Source organism: Protopterus annectens, chromosome 4.part1 (assembly GCF_019279795.1).
Source record: "Protopterus annectens isolate FY-2018-M chromosome 4.part1, PAN1.0, whole genome shotgun sequence".
NCBI lineage: Eukaryota > Metazoa > Chordata > Ceratodontiformes > Protopteridae > Protopterus > Protopterus annectens.
In genome coordinates, this window is record NC_056734.1 from 164,466,449 (window position 1) to 164,482,595 (window position 16,147).

The 16,147-nt window shown below is 41.5% G+C and overlaps 1 protein-coding gene across 1 annotated transcript in view; it reads right to left on the reverse strand.

Moving 5' to 3' along the window:
- The window catches only part of PRKCI (protein kinase C iota), a 1,721,954-nt gene that overhangs the window by 1,533,513 nt on the left and 172,294 nt on the right, over nt 1–16,147 (reverse strand). The window contains exon 2 of the mRNA XM_044070065.1: nt 7,051–7,172. Within this exon, the coding sequence (XP_043926000.1) occupies nt 7,051–7,172 (122 nt within the window). The remainder of the gene's footprint in view (nt 1–7,050; nt 7,173–16,147) is intronic.

A 16,147-nucleotide genomic window follows, 5' to 3' on the forward strand; every position in this document is an offset into this window, starting at 1 on the left:
AAGAAGAGGTACCAGTGTTGGTGTGGCCAGTCTGGTGCAATTAAAATCATCCTTGACGTATCCCGTTTGATCTTTATTAGCACCTTGGAGAGCAGAGGCAGAGGAGGAAAGGCATAAACTGATAGTTTTTTCCAGCTGAAGGATAGAGCATCCACTTTCCAAGCTAGCTTGTGGGGAATCCTTGGGCAAAATTTGTCCAAATGATGGTTCTGGGAGAAGGCAAACAGGTCAGTATCTGGGCTCCCCCACTTGCTTGTCAACATGTTTAAAAGCCTTGGTTCCAGTTTCCACCCGTGTGGGTCCATGAGGTTTCTGCTTAGTCCGTCTGCCAGTGCATTTAGATTTCCTGGCAGGAATTGAGCTTGTAGATTCACTTGGTAGCTCAAGGCTGTGTTCTACAATGCCATGGCTAGTCTGCAGAGGGGGGAAAGAATGTGTACCCCTCTGCTCATGTACCACATAACAGTGGTGTTGTCCGTATTTACCATTATTTGCCCTGGAAGAATGTGGTCCTTGAAGGCTGTCAGAGCATTCTGCACAGCTAACATTTCCTTTTGATTTATGTGCAGGTGCATTTGACTTGGGTTCCATTTGCCCTGAATGCTCTTCCCTGCCAGGTGAGCCCCCATGCATAGTCTGATGCGTTTGTTGTTAAGGTTTGGGCGGCAGAGGGTAGTGTGAATGGTAGTCCTCCGTTTTGGTGACAGGCCTCTGCCCACCAAAGGAACTCTAGGCATAGGCAAGGTATGATTGGAATCACTGCTTCTAGATCCCGTGAATGTTGACACTATAAGCTTTTCGGATACCATTGTAGTTTCCTCATATGCAGCCTTGCATATGGAATTAGAAGAATGCAGAAGCCATGAACCCAAAGTCTTGCAGTATTTGCCTTGCAGATAGCTGGGTTTTTGTAGCCACTTGTTTGAAGTAGGTTGTCAAATGAATCCGTTTCTCTTTAGTTGTATTCAAGCTTGCTCCCACGAATATAATTTGTTGACAGGGTACCAGGTGCGATTTCTTTTCATTTATGGTGTACCCCAGACAAGTCAGCACCCTTTGAACAAAGGCCAGATGATTCAAATGTATGTCCTGGTTTTCTGCTTGAATTAGACAATCGTCCAGGTATGGGCATATTTGAATATTTCTTTGCCTGCAAAATGCAATGACTGGAGCTAGGCACTTTGTGAATACCCTGGGCGCAGTAGATGAGCCAAAGGGCAGTGCAGAGAACTGATAGCGCATGTAGCCTGCTCTGAAGCGTAGGTATCTTCTGCAAGACTCCCTGATAGGGATGTGCAGGTATGCTTCTTTTAAGTCTAGTGTTGCCAACCATGCATCTTTGCCAGCAGCTGGTGAAGAGTCGCAGCATTTTGAATTTTGGAATCACCAGAAAAAAAGTACAAAGGTCCAGGATAGGATGCCATGTATTGCCTTTTCTGGGTACCAGGAAAAGTCTTGAATAGAAACCTTGTCCCTTTTCCTCTTCTGGTACGATCTGAATAGCCCCCATGCTTAATAGAGAGAGTACTTGATTTTGGGCCTCTGCCCTCTGATATGGGGGTAGATCTGGCCACTCGCTTGGTGTTGGTAACGTGTGGAATTGAAATATGTATCCTAGGGACACTAATTAAAATCCATTTGTCCTGGGTAAGGAGTTCCCAGTTTTTGGCTTGCAGACCAATCTTTCCACCTAAAGGAGCATTCAGTTGGGAAGTGCTCAAGTTTTAAAAACAAGTAATTGAGACAGTTTTCCATAGGGGGAGTCTTACTACTCCCAGATTTGGGTGTGGAAATCGCCCACTGCTTAGTCGTGTATGCCCACTGGGACTGAAATCTGGGGTTTCTGCTGTGTCTGGGTTTGGCTTGAGAAGACCTGGAAGGGGCTGGAAAGGACCAATTCTTAGAGGGCCAATGCCTACTAAACCTAGGAGGCTGAACTTGCAAGAAATCTTTAACAGTTTGCATAGATTTAGCTTTTTCTTCCATCTTTTTAAGAACTTCCACAGCTTTGTTGCCAAACAGGCGGTCCTGATTTAAAGGAGCATTTAACAGTTTAGCTTTAACATGATCAGGCAAAGATTGCTCCTTAAGCCAAGCATGCCTTCTGAGTTCAGACCCAGTAACAGCAGCCCTGCGAGAGGCCTCTAATGAATCAAATCCACATTGCAAAGTACGTATACCAACCTGTTCAGCAGAATGCAATAAATCCTGTAATTCTTTATTTTCAGCACAGTCAGGAATCAACATCATTTTCTGTTTAAGCAACCCAATAACATGTTGCTGATACTTTAACATATGAAACTGGCAGTTTAAAGTCCTAATGGCCAAAGTTGCAGAAGTGTAAACCTTCTAACCCCATCTATCCAGCGCCATGCAGTTTCTATCAGAAGGGGTAGGATTTTTAACAGTAGAAGCCTTAATGCCCTTGGGTCCCTGTGAAATAGTCTCTGGATCCACAATAGGATTTTTAAAAAAGAAACTTGTGTGAATCAGGAACCCTGTAATGTCTGTCAGGTTTTCTGTGAGCAGGAGGCAAAGAATCAGAGGCCAAACTAGATTCCAAAAAGGCAACCATCAACAGGAGGTATAGCTAAAGGCCTGTGCTGAAGCAGGAGTAAGAAATCCCTAAGCCTCTTTTTTGAATCAGAAAAATCCTGGCTTTCCCTGTGGAAATGCTCCCTTAGAGTATGTAAGGTTTCACAAAAAGAAAAATCCTCTGGAGCAGAAAGCAGAGGGAACAGAGTCCTCTGCATCAGAATCCTTATAAGTAGATAAGGGCAAATCCAGATCATCAGAAGAATCAGAAAAATCAGAATCTTGGTCAGAAGATTCATAAACAACTTCAGTCCTAGGTCTCTTAGAAGGGTGAAGGGTTGGCTTCCCCTGATTAAAGTAATAAGGTCTTCAGCCATTCTTATTATTTGCTTTTTAAGCATAGAGGCCTGACCATGCAGCCTGGGCGTCGGTTTCTTAGGCATGGTTCGAGATTTAGACCCAAAAGAAAAAGATGGCGTTGGTTTAATATGCAAGTCAGTACGCCTGAATACACAGTCAGAAGCCGGTGCCTGCACAGTGGCTCCGAACCCATCCAAGGTAGAGACATCTGCAGGCTCTACAGTTGAAGCATCTCGCGGCATACCGGACTCCGAATGGGTCTCATTAGAGGCCTGCGAATCTGAAGTAGCATGTATCAGTAGCTACGAAAGCGCCTCACTGAGTACCAGCGAACTGGCGACTAACTTAGAAGAAGTGTCGTAGGCAGCTTTGAACCTTTGCAGTCTGTCTTTATCTTTGCGTTTTTTCGGAATGTCGGTAGTCGGGTGGCTTACTGAAGCCATATCTGGATAATTTGAACAGTACCAAAATATTTAGAAGCTTAAATATACCGGCGACGAATAATTTGTTGCTTAAATAAGGCACAAAATCGACAGCGAAGTATGTCATGTTCAGGGCCTAGGCAAGGAATACAGTACGAATGAAAATCTTTATGAGGTATTTGCTTTCCACAAGAAATACAATTATTGACTTTTGCTGACATTAGTTTAATGCAAGAAAGTTTCCCCAACGGGGTACTTGGCTTTAGTTGAAGACTTCGGTTCTGAAGCTCGAAAATGAAAATTTCAGGAGTCGACCGACCGGCACTTGCAAACTGCTTCTGCTTCGGGCACCACACGGCAAGAAAGACTGGGGTAATGGCATCGGCTGCATGCTTTATACCCGAGTATCTGACATCATGGAAGATGAGACAGCAACCGATGCAGGACCCAAGACTTTGATAATCTGGCCAACTAAAGGCTTCTGCAAGCAGATAACCCAAATGTGATGACTGCAACAGTGAAACATGAAGAACATAGAGTACAAAAATAATTTGCTGCAAAAATGGCCCGACGACGAATAGTTCGGGTGTTGAACAAGGCACAAAATCGACAACGAGGAACGTCGTGTTCTGGGCCTAAACTGGGGATGCAGTAAGAATGAAAATCTCTATGAGGTATTTGCTTTCCACAGGTAAGACAACTGTTAACTTTTACTGACATCGGTTAGAGCAAGAAAAAGGATCCCCAATGGGGTACTTAGCTTTTTTGAAGACTTCAGGTCTGAAACTCGAAAACGAAAATTTCAGGAGTCAGACTGGCACTTGCCGTGTGGTGCCCAAAGCAGAAGCAGTTCGCAAGAAAGACTGATGTAATGGCGTTGGCTGCATGTTTTATACCCCTGACATCAAGGAAGAAGCGACAGCATCTGACGCAGAAATCCAAAGACTCTGGTATTCAGGCCGGCTGAGGGCTACCTGCAGGCAGATAACCCAAATGCGATGACCGCAACAGTGAAACACGAAGAACACCCACCCCAGTATGAACTTTCACCTGCAGCCATCATGCTATAAACAGATTAACTATTACTGTATTTTACTTTTCTATTCAAAAATTAGCCGATGTATGTTAATTTCTTGCCTTATTTTTTGTGTTAAAATGCTATGTTCATGTAAGAAATATTTAAAAATCATGAAAATAAGTTCATGTACAGATGTTTTGACCTGCAATTATAAACATGTAGCCTGTGTAACAAATGTGGAGCTTTTCTCCCTGGGGCTCCACTGAAAATGGGTTTTACCCAGCTAGACTTTTCCTGGTCAACAACAAATATTATAATAAGCACAAACTCCAAATTATATTTTTTGCCAACCTTTCACAAACAATTTGTCACATCTTGGAAACTGTATAACCTAGACATATATTATTAGAATATTTCTGTTAACCAAACACAAGTTTACACATGGCAACAAGAAATTCATCTAACAGTGCATGTTTACAGAAATATTTTCAGAAATAAGAAAACCTATAATTAACTGTATTAGCAGTATAAATAACAGAATGTTTCTCAAGATTTGTAACGTACAGTGCAAATTTAAGAGAATGTGTTCAACAACATCCAAAGTTTCACACGTATCACACAGCAGTTTTTAAGACGCTTGTTTTTTTAAAATATTAAGTACATATGGAAATATTGTTTATTTTTATAATTACCTGATATAATGGTAGTTTGTCAGTGTAGTGTGATATAAATGGACATGGACAATGAATATTCACGTCTCCCACCATGGCATTTCACACCATACACCTCAATAATATGGAGGTATCTCAGTTATGAATATAAACATAAATATGAAAATATGAATAATATGGTATGAACAGTGATTAATTTCGATACTGTAAGACATCCTAGATTAACAATCGTGATGTGATTTTGTTAACTCCTTGCACTTTTTAATATTACCTACTATTAGTTTTAAGTCACTTGCTAAGCCGCGGTGGTACAGCGGTAGCGTTGTTGCCTCAGAGCAAGAGATTCTCCTGTTTGATTCTCGGTTTGAGTGCCTTCTGTGTGGAGTCTGCATGTCCTCCCCGCGGTCCAGTGGCCCCAGAAAGACATGCGTGAATGGGCGTGCCTTTGCTGAAGGTCGGGCGTCGGGCTGGCAACTCGGCACCATAAAAATCTACTGCCAATCATTAGCGGACCGAAGTTCCGCTGTGGCGACCCCTAACCGGGAAAAGCCGAAAAGACAAACAACATTTGTTGACAAGTCACTTAATAAATGAAGCTAGACCCCCAAAAAGGTTCTGGATGCCATAAGGAGCTATAGATGTGAACTGGAATATAAAAGAGGTATAGGCTTGAATGAGACATACAAGTGAATCAAAAGGTTAGCCATCTGAAGATATTCATACATATGCACATTTTACAAAACCATATTCTTAAGAACACTGCATCTTGTTCAGTTCTGGAAGAAAAGATAGGCAAAGACTCTGAAAAGTTTACAAGAGGAAGACAATGCAATTTCCCTTACACTGCATAGGGACATGGGAAGTGGATTTACAAACTGTACACAAACTGCTACTCAGTTCCTTCAGTGTCTGGAATAAAAGGTTCCAGAAGATAAATTAGCAGCTTAAATAACTTTATATTAAAAAAAAAAAAAAAGACATTCCAGCTATTTTGCTCTTCAGAACCAAACTGACAGTTTAAATCTGAGGTATGACAGATAGCCAGCAATACCATCATTTGGTTAAAATGGAAAAATTCAGTCTCCCAAGAATGAATCAAACACTCAGTGGTGTGCTTACAAAGAAAGGTGAATATGACAAGAACGATGGTGTCACATCTTAAGAGGAAAGAAACTTCATATTCTCAAAGCAGGAAGAAGCTAAAGTGCTATAAACACTCTCAAAACAAAGTTCTATTCCACAAAATAGGAAAGCAATTAGGGTACTTGACACACTATCCCTTCATAACAGCTGCTGCAATTTTAGAAAGAAGGCCGATAAAACTCAACAACTGCAGTTAACTCTGTGATGCATATCCTATATCCACTGCAAGTATAACTGGCAAGCCACTAATAGAAGTGAAACATTTTCCTTGTACTCTGCTTTCTGAACTCTGTAAAGGCAACACAACTAAACTCCTTAATTAGACACAATGACAAGAAAAAATACTCCCGCATATCGGAATTAACTGACATTTTTTCTGAGAAGGTCCCTACACCAACATCTAATTGCAGGTGAATGAAAGTATGAAGAGCAACATTAAAAAAAAAATGTTGCTCTACTGTGGTAAAATAGGCAGACTTAAGTTACAAAAGGCAGAGTTTGTGTCTTTCGGCTTTTCCCCAGTTAGGGGTCGCCACAGAGGAACTCCGGTCCGCTTATGATTGGTAGTGGATTTTTACGTACTGGGTTACCAGCCCTGATGCACAACCTTCAACGAAGGCACGCCACATTCACGTATGCCTCCACACAGAAGACGCTCTAGCTGAGAATCGAACGGGACAATGTCTTGCTAGAGTACAACTGCAAAATATTAATGCACACGCTTAAAAACAAGTACAAAAAAATCTCTACAGAGGGTATCCCTTGGGGATACCATTCTAAGCACTTCAACCATCAAAAAGAATGCACCAAAGTTTTCTAAGACACTAGAGAACACATTAAAAACGAACAAGAATGCAGGCTCTACAAAACATCAAGAAAGACTCTCTTTCATTTAGCATACCTTCTTCATCAATCCACTTCATTGTAAACTGCTGCTCATTGTCAAAAGAGCACATGTCCCGAACTTCCGTGCAAAGCCCTTCATAAGTGATAGACTGGTCAATATGAGTTATCATAATATCCCTAGAGAAAGCAAGTTAAAAAAGAGTCAGTTAGCTTTACTGCCAATCAGTAATGTGTGCTTCATCTAAATAAATTCATGAACTACATGGTCTCACACACAAATCTGTATAAAACTGTAATAATAATAATAATAATAATAATCAAAATCTAACCTTAAAGTTAAACCAATGTATATTAAAACTTCATACTTAAAACAGTGGAACTTTAAATCACATCTTTTGGTGGTACTTTCATCTTGAGCACTACTGCAGTTTTGATAGTCATGAAAAACTACAATTTCAGTACAGAGGTTCTGCAGGTATCCTTCTATTCAATAGACCACATAAGTGAGAGAAAAAGCACAGCTTAGACACAGAAGTATCCCCAGCTGTTAATATTAACTCCTTTAGCAGCTCTGGCCATATTCAAAGCAGCATTATAAAATGTAAACTGCATGAAACAAATGGAAAATTGTAAAATGTCAATAACCTAATTTCAAAAAAACTAACGCCAGTCACATACATCAAAGCTTGAACCAGCAGTCTACGAAGGGTGAAGCAAAAGGGGCAGTCGTCTTGGGCCCCACTTTGCAGTGGATGGAAAAAAAAAAAACATCCAAACACCCTGTAAATAACTATTTTTATTTTATAACACAAAAGTAAAAAATTAAAGGAAATTACATTTGCACAACTTTTCCCACGGACGTGTCGATCCTAGCTACTCTCCACTCTGTTTTGGCTCAATAAACCCAAGTGTACACTCATCCTTATTTTTTACTGAAGGAATGAACCTTGGGTACTACCTCAAAGCATTGGGAAGGTTTCTGATTAGGGGTACTGTGTAAAGAGGGCATGGAAGATATTTGGGGCTGCCAGCAGCAACATCAAAAAATATTTAATCTAGTCCAGTTCAACTCTGTAATTTTGCTGTGGTTTCTTTTTTTTAATTTGGTGTTCTCATTCACATATTTACACACTATTTTAATTTAGTTGATTTTATTCTTATTTTTTTCATTTGCTGGGAGTGGGTCCAGCCGACCAGGACAGGAAGGAGCCTTGGACTGGCCCTCCAACATGCTGAAGGAAAAAGTTTCCTGATCTCGAGAAGGAGAAGCAACAATCCAACTACTCGGGATGACTTGGTACCACTACTGGGTAAGCAAAGCAAGCAAGCTGCTCACACTGTGGATTCATATAGAAAGTGAGCCAAAACAAAATGTAGAAGTTTGTTGGTACTAATGACAGCCAAACTAATGCTGTGAAGAAGAGTTAATTTTATGAATGAAAGTGCTAAACCATATACATACTGTATACATTTTACTAGTATTTTTGTAACAAGTAAGTCATGTACAGCGTACTTCCAGCATTTTGTTATTTTTATATTGCAGTTAAGTTGTTAGGAGTGAAGTTGAGTGTTGGGCATTCTGATCGAACGTCAATGTATTTCTTGTGGGTGTGAAATGAAATGTTAGGTCTTCAGTCCATAATATGATTTGCAATCTGCAATCAACACTGAAAAGTAGTAGCTCTAAAAGGAGTGAAGAGCTACGGGGGGGGGGGGGGGGGGACAAATCGAGGAATTGTTTCAAGCACGAGAATCGTCAGCTACGGCTCTAGCTAGATCAACGCATTTGCATACATTTTTTACTGTATAACTTAAAACCACTTAATACTTTTTTGCCTCTGATATCCTGTTCGTCATAATGAACCAGAAAGCCTTTCTTTGACAGAAGTCTTAGAGTGGAGACGTCAGCACCCCAGAAGTAAAGCTATACTTCAGTACTAAAACACCAAAAGTACCTAAAGGGTAATACATTTTGTGTTACAGTTACCGTATGTAGTAAAATTTTGCAAAATTTGTTCTATACAAGGGCATGATTCACAGTATATGTAGATCTGTCTAATTAAAAACAATAAATGTATGTCCAGGATGCAGCAACTGCGTTTTGTTTAGTGTAGCAGGCACTATACTACACTCCATTCCTTATTTTTGTTGGAAAAACAAAATAAAGGTTGCATGGCATTCTAGCCCAGAAATGTACGAGTTTTGTGCAACTGTGGTTCAGAGACCACTTGTGGAGGATAAGAAGCCAGTAACTGAGCCGGTCTCCTACAGATTTAACCTCCCTGGGGATGGAACTGGGTATAAGAAGCAGTGGTAAAGAAAGGTATATTGCCATACTCACTGCTTCCTGAAAAATTAAACACTGTTTTATTTGCTGATGTACCATACCATGTCTGGGACATCTTTACTTCAGCAGCCCACTTAATTGTTAGCCTGAGAAAAGATACATGGCAGAAAGTGACTCGGAGATTATGACAGAATATGAGCTACTACATTCAACAGGCCCTGTAAACTATGCTGGAAGAGGTGTATTTGACACTAGATGGTGTCTAGGATGTGACCACTGAAAAGTAAATTATGGCTGCCTCCAAGTGGGACTTTACAAGTTTCACCATCATCCCAAGGGAATGGAACAGTCACAGCTGAGACTTTCTGAATACAACCAGAGTTTCTACACAGGGTACAATGAGTAGTCAATCATTTAGGTAAAGGAAAATCTTTGTTCCCTGCATACTCTGAAAAGCAGCCACAGCAGATGTTCTTGGTAAATACCTGGGGAGGTGGGTGCTGAGAGGAGACCAATATGTACAGACCAAAATTGGGAATGACTGGCTCTGACAGTACTAACCAAGTACTGCACGGACTCTTTGGTAACTTCAATGAAGAAAGCATTGTGAAGGTCCAAAGACCACATCCAATCTCTTCTAAAGTGTATGGAAGGTCAAAGCGTACCATGACCTTTTAAGAGTTTTTGTTTTTTTTTAGGGAGAAAGGAATTTAGTCCACTGAGCTCCAGTACTAGTGCAAGGTTCTGGTGTAAATGTGTTAAGCCTTTCTGGTCATGTGGAACCTCCTGAATGGCCAATTTCTGCAGTACATTTTTCATCATATTCCTGCTGCATGTTGTTTAGGGGGTGGAACAGCCAGCAAAGGTAGGGGATGTGGTTTGAGCTGGAAAGAGAAGTGTGTACTAAATTCCTCCAACATGTGCCCTTGGTTATTTGCTTTCAAGTAGAAAAGTGGAAAGAACTGCAGCCCCTACTAACTTCAGAGTGGTACAATCAAGGCAAGATCTTAAGACCACTGCTGCCCACACTCAAGGTAGATCGCTGGGTCCTTGCAGTTGAGACCACATCCCTGTTCATTGTTAGTAAGGTTGTTTTTCTAGTTACTCAAGCTTCCTGTTGTCACTTCCAATGTGTGCCTCATCAAAAGTATACAAGGAAAAAAACACAACACTTGGGGATAAACTTAATGCTGCAGCAGTCGAGGTTCTGACATGCTCCACCATTTCTTTTAGGTGATGGCAGATTTCTTTTCTGAGAAGGTGTAGACACACACACATGTGCATGCACACATCACCTTAGTGTCATCAACTTTCTTCTTCTTTCGGCTTCTCCCGTTTCATTTCTTCCTGTCCTCTGCATCTTGCTCTGTCACACCAACCACCCGCATGTTCTCTCTCACCACATCCATAAACCTCATCTTAGGCCTTCCTCTTTTCCTGTTACCTGGCAGCTTCATCCTTAGCATCTTTTTCCCAATAAACTCTGCATCCCTCCTCAAAACATGTCCAAAACCAACATAATCTTGCCTCTCTGGCTTTGTTTCCAAACCTTCCAACCTGGGCTGACCCTCTAATATACTTATTCCTAATCCTGTCCATCCTCGTCACACCCAGTGCAAATCTTAACATCTTCAACTCTGCCACTTCAACCTCTGACTCCTGCCTTTTTGTCAGTGCCACTGTCTCCAACCCATATAACATAGCTGGTCTCACTACTCTCTTGTAGACCCTTCCCTTTCACTCTTACTGGTACTTGCCTGTCACAAATCACTCCTGACACTTTTCTCCACCCTGCCTGTACTCTCTTCTTCACCTCTCTTCCACACTCACCATTACTCTGAACTGTTGATCCCAAGTACTTAAACTCATACACCTTCGCCACCTCTACTCCCTGCATCCTCACCATTCCTCTATCCTCCCTCTTATTAACACACATATATTCTGTCTTAGTCCTGCTGACCTTCATTCCTCTTCTCTCAAGAACATATCTCCACCTCTCCAGGGTCTCCTTCACCTGTTCCATACTCTCACTACAGATCACAATGTCATCTGCAAACATAATAGTCCACGGAGACTCCGGTCTGATCTCGTCTGTCAACCTGTCCATCACCATTGCAAATAAGAAAGGGCTCAGAGCTGATCCTTGATGTAATCCCACTTCCACCTTAAACGCATCTGTCACTCCCACCGCAGACCTCACCGCTGTCACACTACCGTCGTACATATCCTGTACCACTCTTACATACTTCTCTGACACTCCCGACTTCCTCATACAATATCACAACTCCTCTCTAGGCACCCTGTCATATATGCTTTCTCTAAATCTACAAAGACACAATGCAACTCCTTCTGACCTTCTCTGTACTTCTCCATCAACACTCTCAGAGCAAACATCACATCTGTAGTGCTCTTTCCTGGCATGAAACCATACTGCTGATCACTAATCATCACCTCCCTTCTTAACCTAGCTTCCACTACTCTTTCCCATAACATCATGCTGTGACTGATCAGTTTAATCTCTGTAGTTACTACAGCTCTGCACATCACCCTTATTCTTAAAAATCGGTACCAAAACACTTTCTCCATTCCTCAGGCATCCTCTCACATTCCAAGATTTCATTAAACAATCTAGTTAAAAACTCCACTGCCATTTCACCTAAACACCTCCATCATTCCACAGGTATGTCATCTGGACAAACAGCCTTTCCGTTCTTCATCCTCTTCATAGCTATCCTTACTTCCTCCTTGCTAATCCACTGCACTTCATGATTCACTATCTGCACATCATCCAACCTTTTCTCCCTCTCATTCTCTTCATTCATCAACCCCTCAAAGTACTCTTTCCATCTGCTCAACACACTCTCCTCGCTTGTGAGTACGTTTCCCTCATTATCCTTTATCACCCTTACCTGCTGCACATCTTTACTAGCTCGTTCCCTCTGTCTAGCCAATCGGTACAGGTCCTTTTCTCCTTCCTTAGTGTCCAACCTTTTATACAACTCTTCACACACCTCATCCTTAGCCTTCGCCACCTCTCTCTTTGCCATGCACCTCATCTCCTTATACTCTTGTCTACTTTCTTCATCTCTTTGACAATCCCACTTCTTCTCTGCCAACCTCTTTCTCTGTATACTCTCCTGTACTTCCTTACCTTAGTGTCATCAATGGCATCTGTAAAAAAACAAAGTCACAAGTACTGGAAAACTGTGATGGCAAACTCTGCAGCTTGGGCAGCTCCCTCTTTTCCACAGTACACCACACGTTAGGCAGCTGGTCATATTGGAGACCGTTACAGTCCATGTCAACAACTTTATCTTTAAAGAATTGTCCAGCAACTCCTCCAGCACAGTGGCACATCTAGAGTTTCTGCTGCCCAGGGCTTTCTTTGAGTTTGTCACTCCTCTACCCCTCACAAAATAATGGTCAAATGGGCCCACCCCATACACAGCCCCCCCCCCCCCCCAGTCATTCCAGTGTCCCATTACTTGGCAATTTCTCCCCATTTACCATAAACACTAATGTGCATATTACTTTATGCTTTACTTCTACAATGATTATTTGGATTTCATTTAAAACTTTTATTTTAAACTTTATAGCACAAACACCGACAGACATCTACTAAACAAAGCAATACAGTCGGACAATGAAAACAGACTTAGCATTAAAACTTCTCTGCCCTTGAAAGTCACATTCATTGAAACAGCACTAAAACCAACATCAAAGAAAATGCATCTGGCCAGTGGCGGATACAGTTTACCTTCAGGCTGTTTTCAAATCATAGGCCCCGTGCACACATATTTAGGACCATGCAAAGATACATGTGTTCTGATTCACCTTCCTGATTGTGCTAAATTATATTCCTTGTATAATGCAACACACTTGCTAGAGCATGTTTTAACTTTATTGTTTTGAACATTTTTCCAGTAAGCAACGAAACAAAATATATGAACCAATAATGACAAAACTGCCCAATTCAGAACATTTCCATCATAAAAGTCATTACAAGCCACCAATATCAGTAAATATGCAATCTCTGCAGAAGTAAAAGTCCTCTAAATAATTCCACATTAAAGAGATCTGTAACTAATGAAGAGGTTGCTGCTAGCAAACAACTTTCATTGTTTCATCTACAAATATGCCCATTGCCCCTGAAGAATAAATTGCCTAGATTACATTTAAAAAAATGCTAAGCTAGTAATATTGCAATAGGAATGAATGGCAAACTGATAACAGGTTCATAGTTGCTAGGTATCTCCTCCAAAGGAGGACCTTCACAGGACTGCAGCATCCACTCCCTCTGAAGTGCAAAAAAGTACACCATCAGCAATCGATCTACATACTGAGGTAGTAGAACCCACAGCCTTCTGCATCAAAAGCAGGTATACTGCCTATTGTGCGACTAACAATGTAAACAGACTTGGCATAAGCAGCACTAAACTTCTCTTCCCCTTAGCTCCTTGTAAAATTCATTTGGCACTGAACTAAATCTCTCAAATTTGCAGCAAAAGAAATCTGGAAAATGACTACATTTATTGGGGACACAAAGGCCCAAAACCAGGGAGACATTTTAAACATTGCTTGTATAATTTTAGATAACTGCTAGAATGAAGTGTTTTGTGTTACCATGTGTTTCCTTAAAGACAGGAAAACTGAAACTTAAATGGCTAGCATTATTTAGTGAATTCAGTTCTCATTGATTTGCCAGAAAAAGTACAGTTTTGTACCTATCATAAATGTAGATGTTCGAAGATCCACATTGCTGCAGTCCTAACACTTGGGTAGTCCGCTGTCCCAGTCGGCCCGAATACCAAAGTATATGGCTGACGTCGGTCAAGGCGCATTAGTCTGACGTCAGGACGTCAGGGTACAAATGCGCATGACCGACGTCATATCCTCAGTCTTTTCTTGCCCCAGATGTCAGAAGACCCTAAAAAGATAAGGCCAAAACCAAAAAACACCAAACACTCCTGCACCAAATATATGTACAATATATACAAATTTACAAGAGTATAACCCCACCCACACAACCACCCCTAAACACAGAGGGGAAGGAGGGAGGGTAAATTGGACTGCAGCAATGTGGATCTTGAACATCTACATTTATGGTAGGTACAAAACTGTACTATGTTCTTCATTCCACATTGCTGCAGTCCTAACACTTGGGTAGAATCCCAAAGCAGAGGTAAGGGAGGCTGGCAAATCATAAAGAAGCAGGAGCTGTCAACATGCCTTGCAAAATAGCTGTGGCAAAACCAGCCCTAGATTTAGAGTAGAGAGGAAGGTGGTAATGCTTAGAGAAAGTATGCACTGAACTCCAAGTAGCTGCCTCCAAAATATCCTTAGTTGCCACCCCTTAGAAATGCTGTTGAAGTGGCAGTAGCCCTAGTGGAATGAGGCCTAATCCCAGCTGGAATCTCCTTGCCATGATGGGAATAACAAAATGCAATGCAAAACCCAATCCACTTAGAGATAGTTTGTTTTGACACAGGCTTGCCCTGAGAACTCAAAGCAAAAGAAACAAACAACTGTTGAGACTGCCTAAAATCCTTAGTCCTGCTTAAATAATAACGCAACTGCCTGTGTACATCTAAAGTGTGCAAAATCTTTTCCCCCTTATTTTGGGGATCTGCATAGAAAGTAGGCAAATGAATAGTTTGGTTTAAAGCCACACTAGAAACCACCTTAGGCATAAAGGAAGGATTAGTACGTAATGATACCCTATCCTTATGGAAAATCAAAAGGCTCAACCGCCATAAGGGCCTGCAATTCAGAAACCCTTCTTGCAGAAGTAATGGCCAACAAAAAGCAGTCTTCCATGACAAGTATTTCAATTCAGCAGTAGCCGCGAGGCTCAAAAGGTTGTAGAGTAAGTTTCTCCAACACAAAATTGAGATCCCAAGCAGGAGTAGGAGCTCTCGTGGGGGTCTTATATTCTTTGCCCCTCTAAGAAATTGCTTGAACAAAGGATGAGAAAACAATGGTGGGTCACAATCATAGTGAGCTGAAATTGCTGCAGCATGAATCTTAATGGAAGAGAAAGACAAACCTTTGTCCAATAACTCAGTAAGATATTGAAGAGCCACACTCAAATTAGGCTCAGAAACCTCCAAATTCTTTGCTGCACTCCAAAATAAAAATCTCTTCCATTTTTCTGTACACTTTCCGTGTACTAGGTCTTCTGGCTTCCATAATCACATTTAAAACTTGTTGAGGAAGTTGAGACCTGCTGTGTTTCAAAATAGAATATGCCAGGCTGTTAGATGAAGAGAGTGAAGCTTGACATTGAGTAGATGACCGTCCCTCTGAGACAACAGGTGCGGAATCAAAGGTAAAGGCCATGGAGGCTTCCTTACCAGACTCCTCAGTAATGGGTACCAGTGTTGCCGAGGCCAATCTGGAGCTATTAAAATCATCCTTGGCTTGTCTTGTCTGACCTTTAGGAGTACCTTTGGGAGAAGAGGCAGAGGTGGAAAGGCATACACATGAAGATTTTTCCAACTGAAAGAAAGAGCATCCACTTTCCAAGCTGTGCGATGAAACCTTTTTGTGCAAAACTTTGGCAGCTGGTGGTTTAGTGGAGAAGCGAACAGATCTATGTCTGGAGTTCCCCATGACACTGTCAATTTCCGAAATACATGAAGATCCAGTTTCCACTCGTGGGGATCCATGATTTGTCTGCTTAACACATCTGCTAAGGAGTTCTGTGCTCCCGGCAGAAACCTTGCCTGAAGAGTTAGTTGCAAGCTGAGCGCAGTCTCCCATAAAATCATTGCTTGCCTGCATAGAGGGTAAGAATGTGTTCCCCCTTGTTTGTTGATGTACCACATGACAGTTGTGTTGTCTGTTAGAATCAACACCTGCCCTG